Source organism: Aythya fuligula, chromosome 1, assembly GCF_009819795.1.
Source record: "Aythya fuligula isolate bAytFul2 chromosome 1, bAytFul2.pri, whole genome shotgun sequence".
Classification (NCBI taxonomy): domain Eukaryota; kingdom Metazoa; phylum Chordata; class Aves; order Anseriformes; family Anatidae; genus Aythya; species Aythya fuligula.
In genome coordinates, this window is record NC_045559.1 from 182838149 (window position 1) to 182852455 (window position 14307).

General features: G+C 40.2%; 1 protein-coding gene across 2 annotated transcripts in view; it reads right to left on the reverse strand.

The window, feature by feature from the left end:
- The window catches only part of NBEA (neurobeachin), a 514417-nt gene extending 500766 nt beyond the window's left edge, over nt 1–13651 (reverse strand). For both annotated transcript variants that reach the window (XM_032190243.1, XM_032190252.1), the window contains exon 1: nt 13367–13651. In XM_032190243.1, coding sequence (XP_032046134.1) covers nt 13367–13651 — 285 coding nt within the window. The remainder of the gene's footprint in view (nt 1–13366) is intronic.
- Nucleotides 13652–14307: the final 656 nt, after the last annotated feature.

Genomic DNA, 14307 nt, shown 5'->3' on the forward strand with positions numbered 1-14307 from the left:
AGGAAAGCCGGTACGCATAACTAAACCTTGCTCGTCACCTGAAAGGATCGATCACATTTTTTTCTAATTATACGTCACCACTGCAAATGTCAACCCAATCAAGACAGACTTCACAAGCTGCAAAACAGATGTGTTTTTTTGAAAAACAGAAATGACAAGTACCATACATCGATCAATCTGTGTAAATCTGTGTAAAACTGCTATTCTGTTTACAATTATGCATGAAAATATTTAATTTGCATGTTTTCTGTACCTCCTTAACATTTGCATTTCAAAATGTTTCCATCATTTAAACAAACTCAGTATCTCTGGGACCAGAACCGTATCCCAAGACCCCCAGCCCCAACACCTTTAAAACCTAAGCATTCCCTCGGACCCCATCCCCACAAAGCATCTTAAACCATTTTTTCTGTGACATTCTTCTCTTCAAGATCGCTGACATAACTTGAAGTATGCTTTTCTAGAGCTTATTTTGATGTTTACAACAAAAGACCTCAGGCCACTCCATTTTCAGTAACAGTACAAACCCATTGATCTAGAGTGGTTACCCTTAACTCCGCAAAAGTATGAAAACAACAAAGTGTTAAAAAATAATTAAAAATATTAACAGGCAAGCTTAACACAGATTAAGAATTTAGAAACTACTTACGATACAGCAGTACCAAAATGTATTAACAATTACTGGTAAATGCTGCTTTCATCAATAACTCTTGCCTGTATAAATTTTTAATAACGTTTCAGTATCCTTTCATTATAGCTTTTTAAAGATCTCATTCTGCTACACAAGGGCAGGCTATTTAGGTGGATTTCAATTTTCTAAATAAATAGAAATGCCAAGACGACTTTCTTCAGACATGCTATTAAACCACAAACATCACCTTCCTATCTCCCAGGAAATCTTCAGGACATCTTAAAGGAATTTTAAAGCAAAATTCACATTGGCTGCACCATCAACTGTAGCTTGTACTGCATCCTGCTTGTGCTATGAAGTATACATTCATCTCAACAGCTTATGCTCTAGGAAACACTATACAAGAAAGGAAATTTAGAAGCTAAGCTTTTAAACTTCTGCAGCAAAAGCATGCATAGCCAGTTCAGATATGCTGCTTAAACAAAAAAAAGAAACCACCTTTCTCCCCAAAAACAACGCACACCCCTGAAAGCCCTAGTACCTATACAGGGGCAGGGTGCAAAACAACACTGAGACAATAATTTAGAAGGAGGTAACTACAGATGGAGTTAAGAAAACCTCTTTGGCAGGCTGGTACCAGTTGAGTTCAAGTTACCTAGCCAGCTTCCTTACTGAGGAAGCCCTAAAACCTACTGCAACTTCATGAGGAGAACATAAGAGAGAGGCGTTTGAGATAATTTAAACAAGGTGCTCTGCAGATTCCTCTGACCTCCAGAAAGGATTTAGATTATATCAACACTTCAAGCTTCTTATGGCTTTCTTTCTGTACATCTGGATAATGTCAGTTCTTAGCACAAAACACATTCAGAATTGATCTGAGCTAGAAGAAAATATTTTGTATGTGTCACTGTCTTTTGAGGAGGGGAATAAGTAAGCTAAACCATAGCTCAGTTGAGCTAAAGTAAGTTGAAAAGCCAGTTATGTCATAATTAGTGCAGAAGCAGAGCTCAATTACAAGCATTTGCAGCCATTCTAGCCTCAGATGACAGGCTAGGGCCACAAACCAAAGCTGTGACAAACAATTCAAGAGCTTAAATTTGATTGTAAAGAGCTTTATTTTAAAAGGTATTTGCTTTTACACTGAAATTTAATACCTGCTCTAAGTTTAGTTCTAAGAGATTGATTTCTTATTAAAAAAATAAAAATCAACACTTAAAGCATTTTGAAACCCACATGCAGGCTTAGACTCTGGTATTGACAGATGGTGGCAATTCTCTCAGACACCTCACAAGTAAAAAAAATAAAAAATAAAAAAGGGAAAAACACATGCATGTTAAGGTCCCTGTAATCCCAGGTAGACGTTGCTTCACTGAGAGGAGGTAGCTGCTTGTACTCAGGGTTTTCCACTCATAACATTTGATTTTTATTTTTTTCAAATGCAAAGCTGCCTTTCAGCAGTATCACTTCTTAATCACTCAACTTCAGCTAAGTGATTAGCTTACATTTTTTGTGCTGATATTTTTGAGAACAAACCCAAACGGAAAAGTATCATCCTTGACAGTCTAAAAGGTATCAGCACACACTGTTTAGCTCCTTCAGTTGAAACTTCAGCTTTCCCCTTTTGTATCCTTCGTTTTGATTGTTGCTTAGATTTACACCAAAGGCTCTTAATATGTGTTACATGCATTTGCACTGTGCTGAGATGCTGGCTTACTGAAAAATGTGATAGCTTTTCGAGTAAACTACTTTCAAGTGAGATTACAGACTTGAAAACTAATTTTTAACTGAACCAGGACATGCAACAAAGCAAGTAGGTCCGAATTTGTTCTTAAATAGGAATTAATACTTATATTTTTACAAAATATAAGTATTTTTTTATTTTTTACAAAATATAAGTATTCTACAAAATACATTTTAAGAAAAAGCTTTTGTTTATAAAAGATCATCTGTATTTATTATAATAATTTTTCATTGTTTTATGAATCCCTTAAACTTGCAAGTATTAAGGGAAATGATCATAACTGTGAGAACTGGGAACAACCTGCCTTTGGGTTTTATGAAATAGCTGCAACTATTAACTGAAGTCACACCTGTTGAAGAGCAGTTTGTTTTAAAGACAGCACCAACTCCTATTCAATGAGCACTACCTTTAAAATGTCAAATACTGTACTGTATAAACTGTCAGTGACTGACTCCCTCTCAGTGATTATACCTACACACGGCTCCAGTCACAATGTGACTATTATCACACAAGTTATTCTGAACAGAATTATTTTATTTGTACAAAACAAGAATGATTAAAATATTATTAAGCAGTGATGACTGTGTAACACATTACCATTTCTACGTTACATATATTTATATACACATATACTACTATTGAATATTTTACCTGTAAAAATTAGTCAAGGTTTTATATAAAGTCTATTTTCAACAAACTGGATTCATAACTTAAAGAGCGTTGGCTCTGTACCGAATATTAGTATTTTTTTCTACTGATATCAAGCATCTTTAACTTTGAAGACTATGCTAATAGCTCTTCAGGTCTAATTTCAGTTCATGCTAAGTATTCGAAAAGGTAGCGTTTAAAATATATGTTAAGAGCTGCAAAGTTTCATTAACTCAACATTAAGCCATTTATACAATTTTCATACATTTTTAGCAGAATATCAAATGTGGATGTCATATTTCTGAAATCCAAGAAATAAAGCCTTCCTAGAACCATAACCGCGGTTTGCAGAACTTGCAGACAGAGGTTTGTGTGTCTGAGCATGGCTATCTGTTAGCCAGCAGGCACAACAGATGAAAAGTAAACACCCACTGCTGCAGCTCACAGAGGTCTGTTTCCTTTCCCAGCTGCGTGTGGTGCAAATTGTCCTTTGCTGGGTCAGCCATAGCAATATTGACTGGATCATTTGAGCAGATGTTCAAATCACAGTAGCTCCTACTGTGAGAAGAGGAAAGGAGTTGCTATAATTAAAAGCCTTTTCAGACTCTACCTCTCATGTTTTGGAAAAGGGAGCACTATTTTCTGCCCAAGAAGAATAAGGACCTAAACATGCAAATGATTCAGGGGCTGGAACATCGGACATACAATGAAAGTCTGTAGAGATCTGAGAGACTGCCTATGGTCTCGACAGAAGAGAAGGTATGAAGAGATGTTATCAACTTGTATGCTTATTTTTGGTGCGACAGAACAGGGGAGAGGTCAGGAGTATAGACAATGGAGCCAGACTCCTCAGTAGCACCCCATGACGGGATGGCCGACAAAAGGCACAGCAAATTCCAATCACACCTGAGTAAAAACTTCGTTTGGGATCCTCCATCTTTAGAAATATTCAAAACCCAGCCAGACAAGGCCCTACACAGCTTGCTTTAGTTGACCCTGCTTTGAGCATGGACTTCTGTCCAGTGACCTCCAGAAGTCCCTGCCATCTTTGGCTGTTATACAGTTCTAAGAAATTTCTGTGATTCTGCTAGCTTAACAAAAGTGCCTGAACAATGAAGTTTCAGAAGTATGTTGTACTGTAAGTGCCAAAGAGAAGAATTTAGCGGCATGATTATTATTGTGATTTGGATGAGGGAAATAAACAAAAAAAAAGTTCCATTTGAGCCTAGGACAGCATGCTGAAGTTTCTTTTCATGGAGGAACATGTTCAGGCCAACCATCCTACTGCATATGTAAAAAATGAGCTGGTAATGATAGCTTTCATTGGAGCTCTCAATATCAAAAGAAAATGCCAAAAGACATCAACCATGAATGTGTAAAATACTACATAGTAAAGTTCTTAATCTCCTTCCATTTTCTGTAACATACCCGCACTGTAGTTTCTAGAGGCCCCTTAGTATGCATCATTAAGATTAAAAAATTATTATTTGAAGAAGGAAAGCAGCTGCATCCCTCTTACAAAACCAGCTTTTTCTTCTTATTTCAGACAACAGCTCCTGTCCCATTCCCTCAACTTTCCTCCTGCAATTAGAAAGCTGCAGCTAATGTCCTCCTGCAAAGATACAAAAGCCCCAAGTCCATTCCCTAGATGACTGGGAAGCTCATTCTCCCTACATAACGTTCTCAGTTTTTATTATTATTATTTAGTGCTTTAGTGTTTCCCAACCTTCAGGTACATTTGCTCACGTTATGGGTGTGGTACACAATTGGAGTTGACAGAACTCTGTAGTCACATTCTGATGCGTGTGTCCTATTGAAAGGCACAGATGACTTCCCCACTCTAGCTATAAAACATATATTCAACTTTAAGCCAGAAATCTTCCCTGATTTCAAAGTATGTTTTTTTTGTTTTGTTTTTAAAGGATGGTTCTTAACACTTAAAGTGATATAGGAAAATTTTCAGTTCACAACTAAATCAAAAAATATTTATTAATGCAATGAGCTACAAAAAGCTTAAAAATAAGAGCAAACAGACTGGTCACGGATGAGCAGTCCAAGTCCAGGCTTGGCTTCAGTCACTTCATTACCAGTTTGGACATATACTTCATGGTTATTATTCCACAGGTAATAAAAGCATATCTCAGTTTTATACAAATCTGTATTAGGAATGACTCTTTGTTTCAGTAGGTTTGTAACTGCTCCTTTGTACTTCCATATTCACAATTATATTTACAAATATTCAAAACATTTTCTTTTTACATAAGAAATTACAAAAAAAGTAATGTTAAAGTGGTTCTTAAACAATCAATTCAAAGTAGGCAATCAAAAGTCAATAAAAGTAACATAAGATTTCCTTAGTATCTATCAAAGAATACTGAAAATTTAAAAGGCCAGGATGAGTGAGATCATGTAAAAACAGATTACAATGCCATATTGCTGGTACTGGAGTTAGTTTAGAAGGTTCCGGTCAGGAGATTGATTATTTCCATCATTCTCTCTACACTGTAAGAGCACTTCAAACGTCATCAGGTACAAAACAAACATGATTAAATGCAGTCAAACAAATAACAATTTCACTCGTAAGTGAAAATCTTGCCCTATGTCATTTTCAGCTAATTCAAAAAAAAAAAGAAAAAAAAATCTAGCCTGCATAGTTAAGAAAGGCTTTCAACTATAAACAGCTAAAGAAATAAAGCATTTGTAAGCCATTGAACAGTATAAGCAGTATTCACATTTATGTAAGCTTTCCAAGAATCTTTGTGCTGGAACAATTTCACTGATGCAACCCAATTTTGAAGTTAAAGCCGGGTAGGTACATTATAGGGTTGTATTAGTATAAGTGAATTGACATCATGGTACAAAGCTCAGTAAGACCAGAACGATACTGGCTTACTTAGTTACTGAAGACTATTATTGTCCATGTACTTCCAAAGCAGAACAAACTCTAAACCACATAAAATACCACAATACAAATTCTAGCAGAGTCAAGTCAGTAGATTGATAGAGAAGCACCACAACTTCTGATCAGAAAGAACCCAATCTGTCCCTTTGAGATTACTGTAATAACCAAACTTCTTAAATCAGAAGTTAAGAACCTATAGCTCAATTACTTAAAGTCAAACATAATCCTGTAGTTGAAACATGTATTTCTATCCTTAAGGAAGTGGTATGTTGCTCCTCACAAATACATACATTTTTAAAAATTGTTTTTAATCATTACGCTGAGTATCATATATTGATAGGTGTGCACCCAAGTGCATCTAAACCTTTAGAAGACAAGAGTGGTAGGTAGACTACCAAATTCAAAATCGGTGTTTCAAAAGATCAACCACCTCTGATTATAAAAGCAAGTTCTAGATTTTGTTCAGATTTAAAGATAAATTAAAGGTTTTCTCTATGCAAAAATTACTAAAACAGCCACTAGGGTATTTCCAAAACCATGAGTAGTAATTAAAGATCTAATTCCATCAAAAAATAAATGAAACTTCATCAACATAAACAAACACTATTGCAGGGATCCTTTGGTCACCAGGCACATACAAGAAATCAACTAAGGAGGCAGCTGCAACAATGTGTTGTGTGTAAAGTGCTACAAAAAACTACAGCAACCTGAAGCAACAAAGGTTAATTTAAGATGGTAGACTTCTCAAGACAATGGTACAAAAAGAAAAAAACTCAGTACCAAGTAATGAACAGATAAGATTATGAGACTGATTTAAAGCAACTCGGATAGCCTATTAAGTTAGCACAGCCATTAAAAGCCACAGTATTTACCAGGATATAATAGTTGCTGTTTTGGTACTAACCCAATCACACATTTCATTCCACTTTGACTGAATTCAGTATGGCGAAAGGCAGAGGGAACAAACCCTTCAGAAGAAATTCAGAGATGACTAGATAATTTTTTGTCATTGCTGTTGTTCTTGTTTTTAAGTATGTAGTTATTCACAGCGTGTCATGTATTGGGTAAGTACGGGCAGAAGCACTGAAAAAAAAACAAAACATTAAAATAGAAGAAAAACTGCACCGTAGCCTCCTAGACATCAGCCTCATTAATGTAACGAGCTATACCCCTTGACTTCTACCCCTCTGAATACTGTTCAGAAAGTGAAGGTGGGGGAGTGAGGAAAAATATGGAGGGCAAAGATTAGTGTATAACTGAGCACAGAGCTGAATACTTTGTCTTGTAAAACACACAGTGTAAATGTGGAATGAGGTCACAGTTTGGTAAAAATAGCATCTTGATAGAGAAAGGTGCTATCCCTTTGCTTGATGCAAAAGGATAAAACATAGCTAGGGTTGGAGTTGAGTCAATGATCCCTGCAGGTTCCTTTCCACTCAGGACGTTCTATGATTCTAAGGTACCAGGTAGGGGGAAGAGGACAAAGAATGGAGGAGTTTTATTGATACCAGTCTCAGAGCTTTATTACTTCAGTGTGACAAAAAGAAAAAAAAAATCCTTAGTTGTTCACTTCCCTTACAAACCATGAACTGAATCCTGTAAAAACAAGTGAGATGTAAAGCTAAGAAGAAAATACCTATTCAAACTTAAGTGGTAAGAAATACTCAGAGGAATCACAGGATTCAGCACTGCAATCTCAAAAAATATATATATTTTTTCTTTTTAGAAATTTTAACTGAAACAAAGAAAGCTTTCTAAAATGAAATGAAAATGAAATGCACATGGTCTTATTTGATGAAAGCTGGCCGTAGAAGAGACAGCTAAAAACACACAATGAAGGAAAAAAGTCCCGAGACCATTAAAATACTAAGAAAATACAGAATTAATGAAGCAAGTCAGTAAAAGTTAAAAATATATTGCCTATAGAAATGTATCTATCCGTTACACCAGAATCACAGAAGATTCCAAGCCAGCTTGCTGAGATATCACGAGGGCTTCATGACTAATACAAGGATCAAAAAGAATTTCCACCTAGGTATAAACACCTAGAAAGCTAAAAGCAAGTAGTTATTCTAGAAGAAAATAAGCAAACATCCAGTGCAAGATTTTCTGTAACCAGAACTGAGTTTTCCACAAAGGTACTAGATAGCAACAGTGACTAGAGTATGCTTGTGTAGCTGCCCATGTTTGGGCAGCTACATGGCTGCTATTACAACCTCTAGTATCAAATATTGCACTTTTTCCATAGGTCTGGTAGTTTCTACAGTCATTCCCAGGCAGCTTAGAATGAAGACAGGATGGGCAGGAGAGGGACCATGGGACAGACAGCAACCTGGACAAGAACTGACACCTCAATTTAAATATTACCTAAAACCAGAAACACAGATACGATAAAAAATAAAAATAAAAAAAGCTTCAAAAGTTCCTGCAAACTTTGTTTTTTCTGAATAATACTGTCCATCAGCAGAGAATTATACTACAAAAAATGGAAAGGCTTCTGCCAAGAAAATGGAGTAAGATTCTTGAGCCTGCAGAGCCAGTTCTACAAGACAAACACAAGCCACATGATTGAGGCTAAAGCTCATGAGGTCTCCTTTCTCAGGGCACAAAAGCAATTCTCCCCACACAATAAGAGACCTCTGCCCCAGGAAGTTGCAGCAACCAAGATTGTAAGTGGATTAAAACAACTCAAATATCAAAACCCAACATTAGCTCAAGACAACACTCAACCAATGGTTAAAAACATATTTCTTATATATGCTTCCTTTCACATTTTTCCTCATGACCACTACTACCAAAAAGACCATAGGGCCAGAATCATCTCTCACATGATCCAAACCCATTGCTTTGAAGCAGCAAATGCTATTCCTGCAAGTACAACACGTGATGGAGCCCTAAAAAATGGCTTACCTCTTCTGAGGGGTGACTAACACCCAAGTGGGATGGAACAGTCAAGAAAATAAGAAGAGCTAGGCAGAAGCGTGGGCTGAAGTCAACAAGAACAGCAAGAGACTCTGAACTATGCCTGGTGTCTGACCTACTTCTTTCAAGCACTCTGTAGCCTGACCAAAAAAAAAAAAAGATACATAAAGAAACAAAGTTTTCCAGATTGCACAACACCGGTCAGTTACACCTGCATCAATTTGAAATCCGTTCAAATCTGCATCACATCATCTGTTCAACACGCACAGGCAAAACAAGCAGCATGTGTCAGCAGCAGTCACAATTTTTTAGTGTCAGCTGGCTTCCTGTTCACCTTTCGTATTTCGCACTGCCATGGAATCAGCACTACAGGACTCAAATTCTAAGAAATTCAAACTGGAACAAAGAAAGCTTTCTAAAACAAAAAGACGATGCAATTCACATGGGCTTATTTGATGAAAGTTGGCCATACAAGTGACAGTTAAAAGCACACAATGAAGAAAAAAATGTCCCCAAACCATTAAAACACTGAAAAAGTTGAGAATTAAGGAAGCAAGTCAGTAAAAATAATGAAAGGAAAAGCTATTGGTGATGGATTATAGACCAATTAATTAAGGCCATGTGTGAAATTTTTAACTAGGAAACAAGCAAAACAAAAATATCCTTGAAGTAAAGTAAAAATACAGATGGGCAGGCTGACCCAGTTCCACCCCTAATATTGTATTTGCTGGAGCACACTGTGCAGAGCTTCAATTTAACACCAGCCTAACATGTACCATAAGAATGAAAGGTATCAAGAAGCACAGGGACTATGGAGAACACCAACAAGCGCATCTATCATAGCTATACCAATGTCCTCGACAGTATTTTAAGAAAACTAATAGAGCTGTTCAAAGAGGAAAAGCCTGCTTCATCAATAGATGCATGGAACTGGGGTCAAAATACCCCCGAAGAGAAACCACAAAGAACAATGAAAGGACTACACAGTTTGGGAGGAAAGTATTTTTCAGTTTACTACTTCATAGTACACAAAGGTCAATGTCAAAACAAAGTACATGTGAGATGGAGCACACTGAACCTGGGAATTCATATTAAACCCATAAAACAAACCTCAAAATAAGCATCATCATAAAAGAATGCATGAGGTATGATGGGAAGCTCCCTCCCATTTCCAGAAATGGGAAACAAATACTATATTCTAGAAAATCATGGTAGAAAAGCCTGCAGTTCATAGACTCTTAGCATCTTCTGACCTTCATACTATTAATGCTAGCACTTTTTTTTTTTTTTTTTTTTAAGGAGTTAACTTGTTAGCTAGGAGTTAACTGTAAGTAGTTCACTGGCATTTGCACGTGAAGGGCGGGTTCCTTTCTCCATTATGTTTTCCACTTAACGTTAAACCACGAAGAATAATATAAGCAATACTAACAACTCTACCAAGTGATGTTTCATTAAACAAATTCACTGGTATAACACGATTGTGAACACAGCAATTTCAGAGGACAAGAAGGGTCACTAAGGAAAAGATAAGTGTCTGTTGCTACAAACCCCATAAACAGTGTAGCCATGCACACAAACTAAACACTGTCTGAGTGGAAAGTCAACTATTAAAATTTAGCAACGGTGAAAATCCAACAACATTAAACATGGAAAAAGATTTTCAACACTGGATTAAAGCGTATCATCAACTCGCAGACACGGTAAGTCACTGTATCCATCAACATCAGAATGTAGCACATGAAATAACTCTGAAATGCAGTATCAAACGACTGTGTGGGATCACCAAATCAAACATTTCAAAGTAACAACTGTCCTAGAGAAAGCTCAAGAAGAAAACTAACAGGAAAGAGAACTGACTATCTCCTGGGCAAGGACAAGCCAAACAAAAGTTCTGTCTCAGGCATTTGCTGCTGCTTTCATAGCAGATGTAGGAAGAATCAAAAGACTTCTTTAAGCTTTACATAGAAGAAAGAAGAAATCTCAGACAGAGAAAAAAAAAGAAGAAAAAAAAAAGGAAAAAGGAAAAAGAAAAAAGTATCTCAAACTTTAACCTCTGATTACCTGGTAATAACTAAATCATAGCAATGCAGCATTCTAATACTAAAATGCTATTAGCAAATGACTTACAAATACCCATTGTGTTAAACCATAGGTTATATTCCTTTCAGAAACAACACAGACTGAGATCAGCTCTAAACACTGGCTACTCATTATCACATTTGCATTAAAAGTCATTCAGAAACAGCATAGTAAAGATAAAGGCAAAGGAAAAAAAATAATCAAGTTCTCTCCCTCCACTCACACAAGAATGCTTCTAAAATACAAATTTCATTTTATTTAAAGTTGCTATTAAAATCCTTAACAAAGAATCAGTTAAAATTTAGTGGTGTAGGGGTATGACATCAGCTTTACTTTGTATTTGCCCTATTCACTATGCTTGTTTTACACGTGAGTAAATTAAGCTTCAAATATAGAAGCAGAAGTTTGAGACATTTGCTGCACTGAGAAGAAAAAGATTAGCAGACAATATAACCTCTCTCTGCTGTGGGAATACTGACTATTGTATATTACAGTCCATCTGTTAAGTAATGACTGATCCAGAATGCATCGCTACTGCAGCAGACTCCCAAGCAGTTTCACATTCATACATGTCTCCTGGTGCTGAGAGAACTGTGAAACAGTTGCATTTATTTTTAAATATAAGCATAGTTTCCAGCAATAGCAACTAATTAAGAAGGTAGATCTTACAGCCAAGCACTGTACGTCCTCCAAATAAATACTAAAACACATTCTAACACCCCCAAAGTATAAGCCAATGTTAGTCCAGTTGCTGATGCATTAACAGCCAGAATTAAACTAAGCTTAAATATCACTAAGTAGAATGAAAGAAGAAAGATAATCAGGAAAGGATTAAAAAAATTAGTATCTGTCATGATCCACACAAAGCCAGTTAATGAAATAAGTGTATGCCATTCCCTTCTTTTGAGTGCTACTTTTACAGCAATGGGTAAAAATCCAATAAAGTTATGATGACTTGTACTATAGTTATACAAAATATTTAAAAAACATGCTTCAGTTAAGTATCAAATGTCTTGTAGAGAGGAGTGGGAAATATATGAGATTACTGTTTTGACCCATTCAAAAAACTATTAAGGTTTTAACCCTGTGCATTTGTATAAGCCATAACATTAAAATGATCTGGCCAAATCACGTCTTTCTCTGCATGCTGCAGCTTTTCCATTCAGCCTGTGCTAGGTCAAATGCAAATAGGTACCAAACAAACAGGGGAATACATCCTTTTAAAGTCTTTGGAAGAAAATATATTTTTACATGACTTTCTACAAAACGGGTATAGGTCAGAAGCAGTAAATTCATTTGGAACAAAGGCAGTTTCAATTAATAGCCATTCAGTTTGAAGCAGTCATTTTTCCATCCTGTTTTATATGCAAAAAATAGAGGATATTTCATTGACTGAACTGCTTCAAAAGCTTTGCTGCAGCAAATCTTGCATTCAGGAGCAGCACCAAATTGCACATAATTGAAAGTGATTCATTTTTAGATCCACTCGTTTGGCTTCTGTAGGTTCCTCAGGCTTTGGTGTAGGTAGCGCAAAAACATTAAGTCATACAGTCCTGCAGTAACTCTTTCACTCCATGAAGTGAGCAGATGACTAAGGAGCTACATCTTACCATCTCCTTGTTTCAAGCTATTCGCCAACGTAAAATAATAACATTTCGCAATGCACAGACCCTGAATTTGGGAACAGCACTTACTTTGCGGACAAGAATGTGTTTTGGAAAGCATGACAGATTATTTAAACACTAGCAGCCCAACACTGCAATACAACTAACTCTTTATTAGAGATATTAAAGCACGCTAAATCCTTGCAAAAATCTCCTTCCTCCCCCTTCCCTACATAAAACGCTCAGCCAGCTCTGAGCTCACAGGGTTAAACCCTTCACATGCTTCAGCCACTAAGAAAAGCCAGCAGCTCAGGCTGCTTTTCTAACCTTTTTTTTTTTTTTTCCCCCAATTAAAAACAGCTACTACATCCACACCGCTCTTCTTCTTCCAAAGAAGTCAGGTTACACGGCAGCACCCAGAACCCCGAGTTGCCCATTACTTCATCTCTGTATCACGCATTTAACGTGAAGCATCAGGCTGCGGGAGGCGGCGGGGAGGCGGTGGGCAGGGGACGAGCGGCCTGCCCGCACCTCGCAGGGTCCTGCCTGGAGTTCGGGCAGCGCTCGGGGGGGGCTCTGCCGAGGGGGAAGAGCGGCTGGCGTTATTATCGGGAAAACAGGCACCAGAGGAGCCGGGGAAGGCGAGGCGGTCCGCCCACGGCTGGAGAAGGGCCGTGGGTGTGCGGGGGGCTCGGGGCAGGGGCAGTGCGGGGGTCTGGAGGGCCGTAAGGGGCAGTCCCGGCAGGGGGTGGCCGGTGCCCGGTGAGCGGGGGACGACGACGACGACGGCGACCGGGGCCCGCCGGGGCGCTACGGGGCGGGGTGGCGGGGCCGCTTACCAGGTTCAGCACCGTCTCCACGATGTCCCGGTTGCTGACCTCGCCGACCTGGATGAGCCCGATGAGGACGGCGAATTTCATCCGGATGTTGCGGATCGGCACCGACGGGTTAATCATCCCCGCGGGGAGCACCACGGACCCGGCGCCCGGCGCCCTCAGCTCCCCCATCACCGCCACGCCGCCTCCTCCTCCTCCTCCTCCACCACCTCCTCCACCGCCGGCCCCGACGGAGATGAGCCCCGCGGGCTGCGGCTCCGGCCCCGACACCGGCTTCTCGCTCGCCATTTACCCCCCGCCGTTACCGGCACCTGCCGCCGCCGCCTCCTCCTCCCCGCCCGGCCGGGCCGAGCCGAGCATCCACCGCAGCCGCAGCCGGCGGGGCCGCAGGGAGCCGGCCCGAGGCGCAGGCACCGTCCCCGGAGCCGCTCCCCCGCTCCGCTATAATGAGGGATTATTATGGGCGCCGATGCCCCGTTAGCCCGAGGCTGCCCAGCCGGGGCCGCCTCCCCGCCGCGGGGCGGGAGGAGCGGGCTCTGCCGGGCAGGGCTCGGCTCGGCTCGGCTGGGCGCGGAGGCGAAGCGGCGGGGCGAGCGCTCGCCGCTGCCGCTGTTGTTGTGGAGCCGAGCCCGCCGCCGCTCACTCCGCCATGTTGCCGCCCCCTGCCTGCGGTAGCCGCTAGGGCGCCTGCGCCGAGCCCGCTGGGGGGGAGTGGCCGGGCATGGGCCGGGGCCCCCCCTCCCGGCAGGGCGGCAGGTGAGCAGGTGCAGCGGGGGCCGCCCTGAGGGGAGCGGAGCGGAGCCGCCGCCGCCCGAAGCGCCGGGGTGGTGCCCGCCCGCCCGCCTCAACGCGGGGCCGCCCCCGGCAGAGGGCTCGGCCCCGGCCCCGCCGCCTCGCCGTGCGCCCCTTGAGGGAGAGGGGTGGCGGTCTTCGTGAGGGGAGGC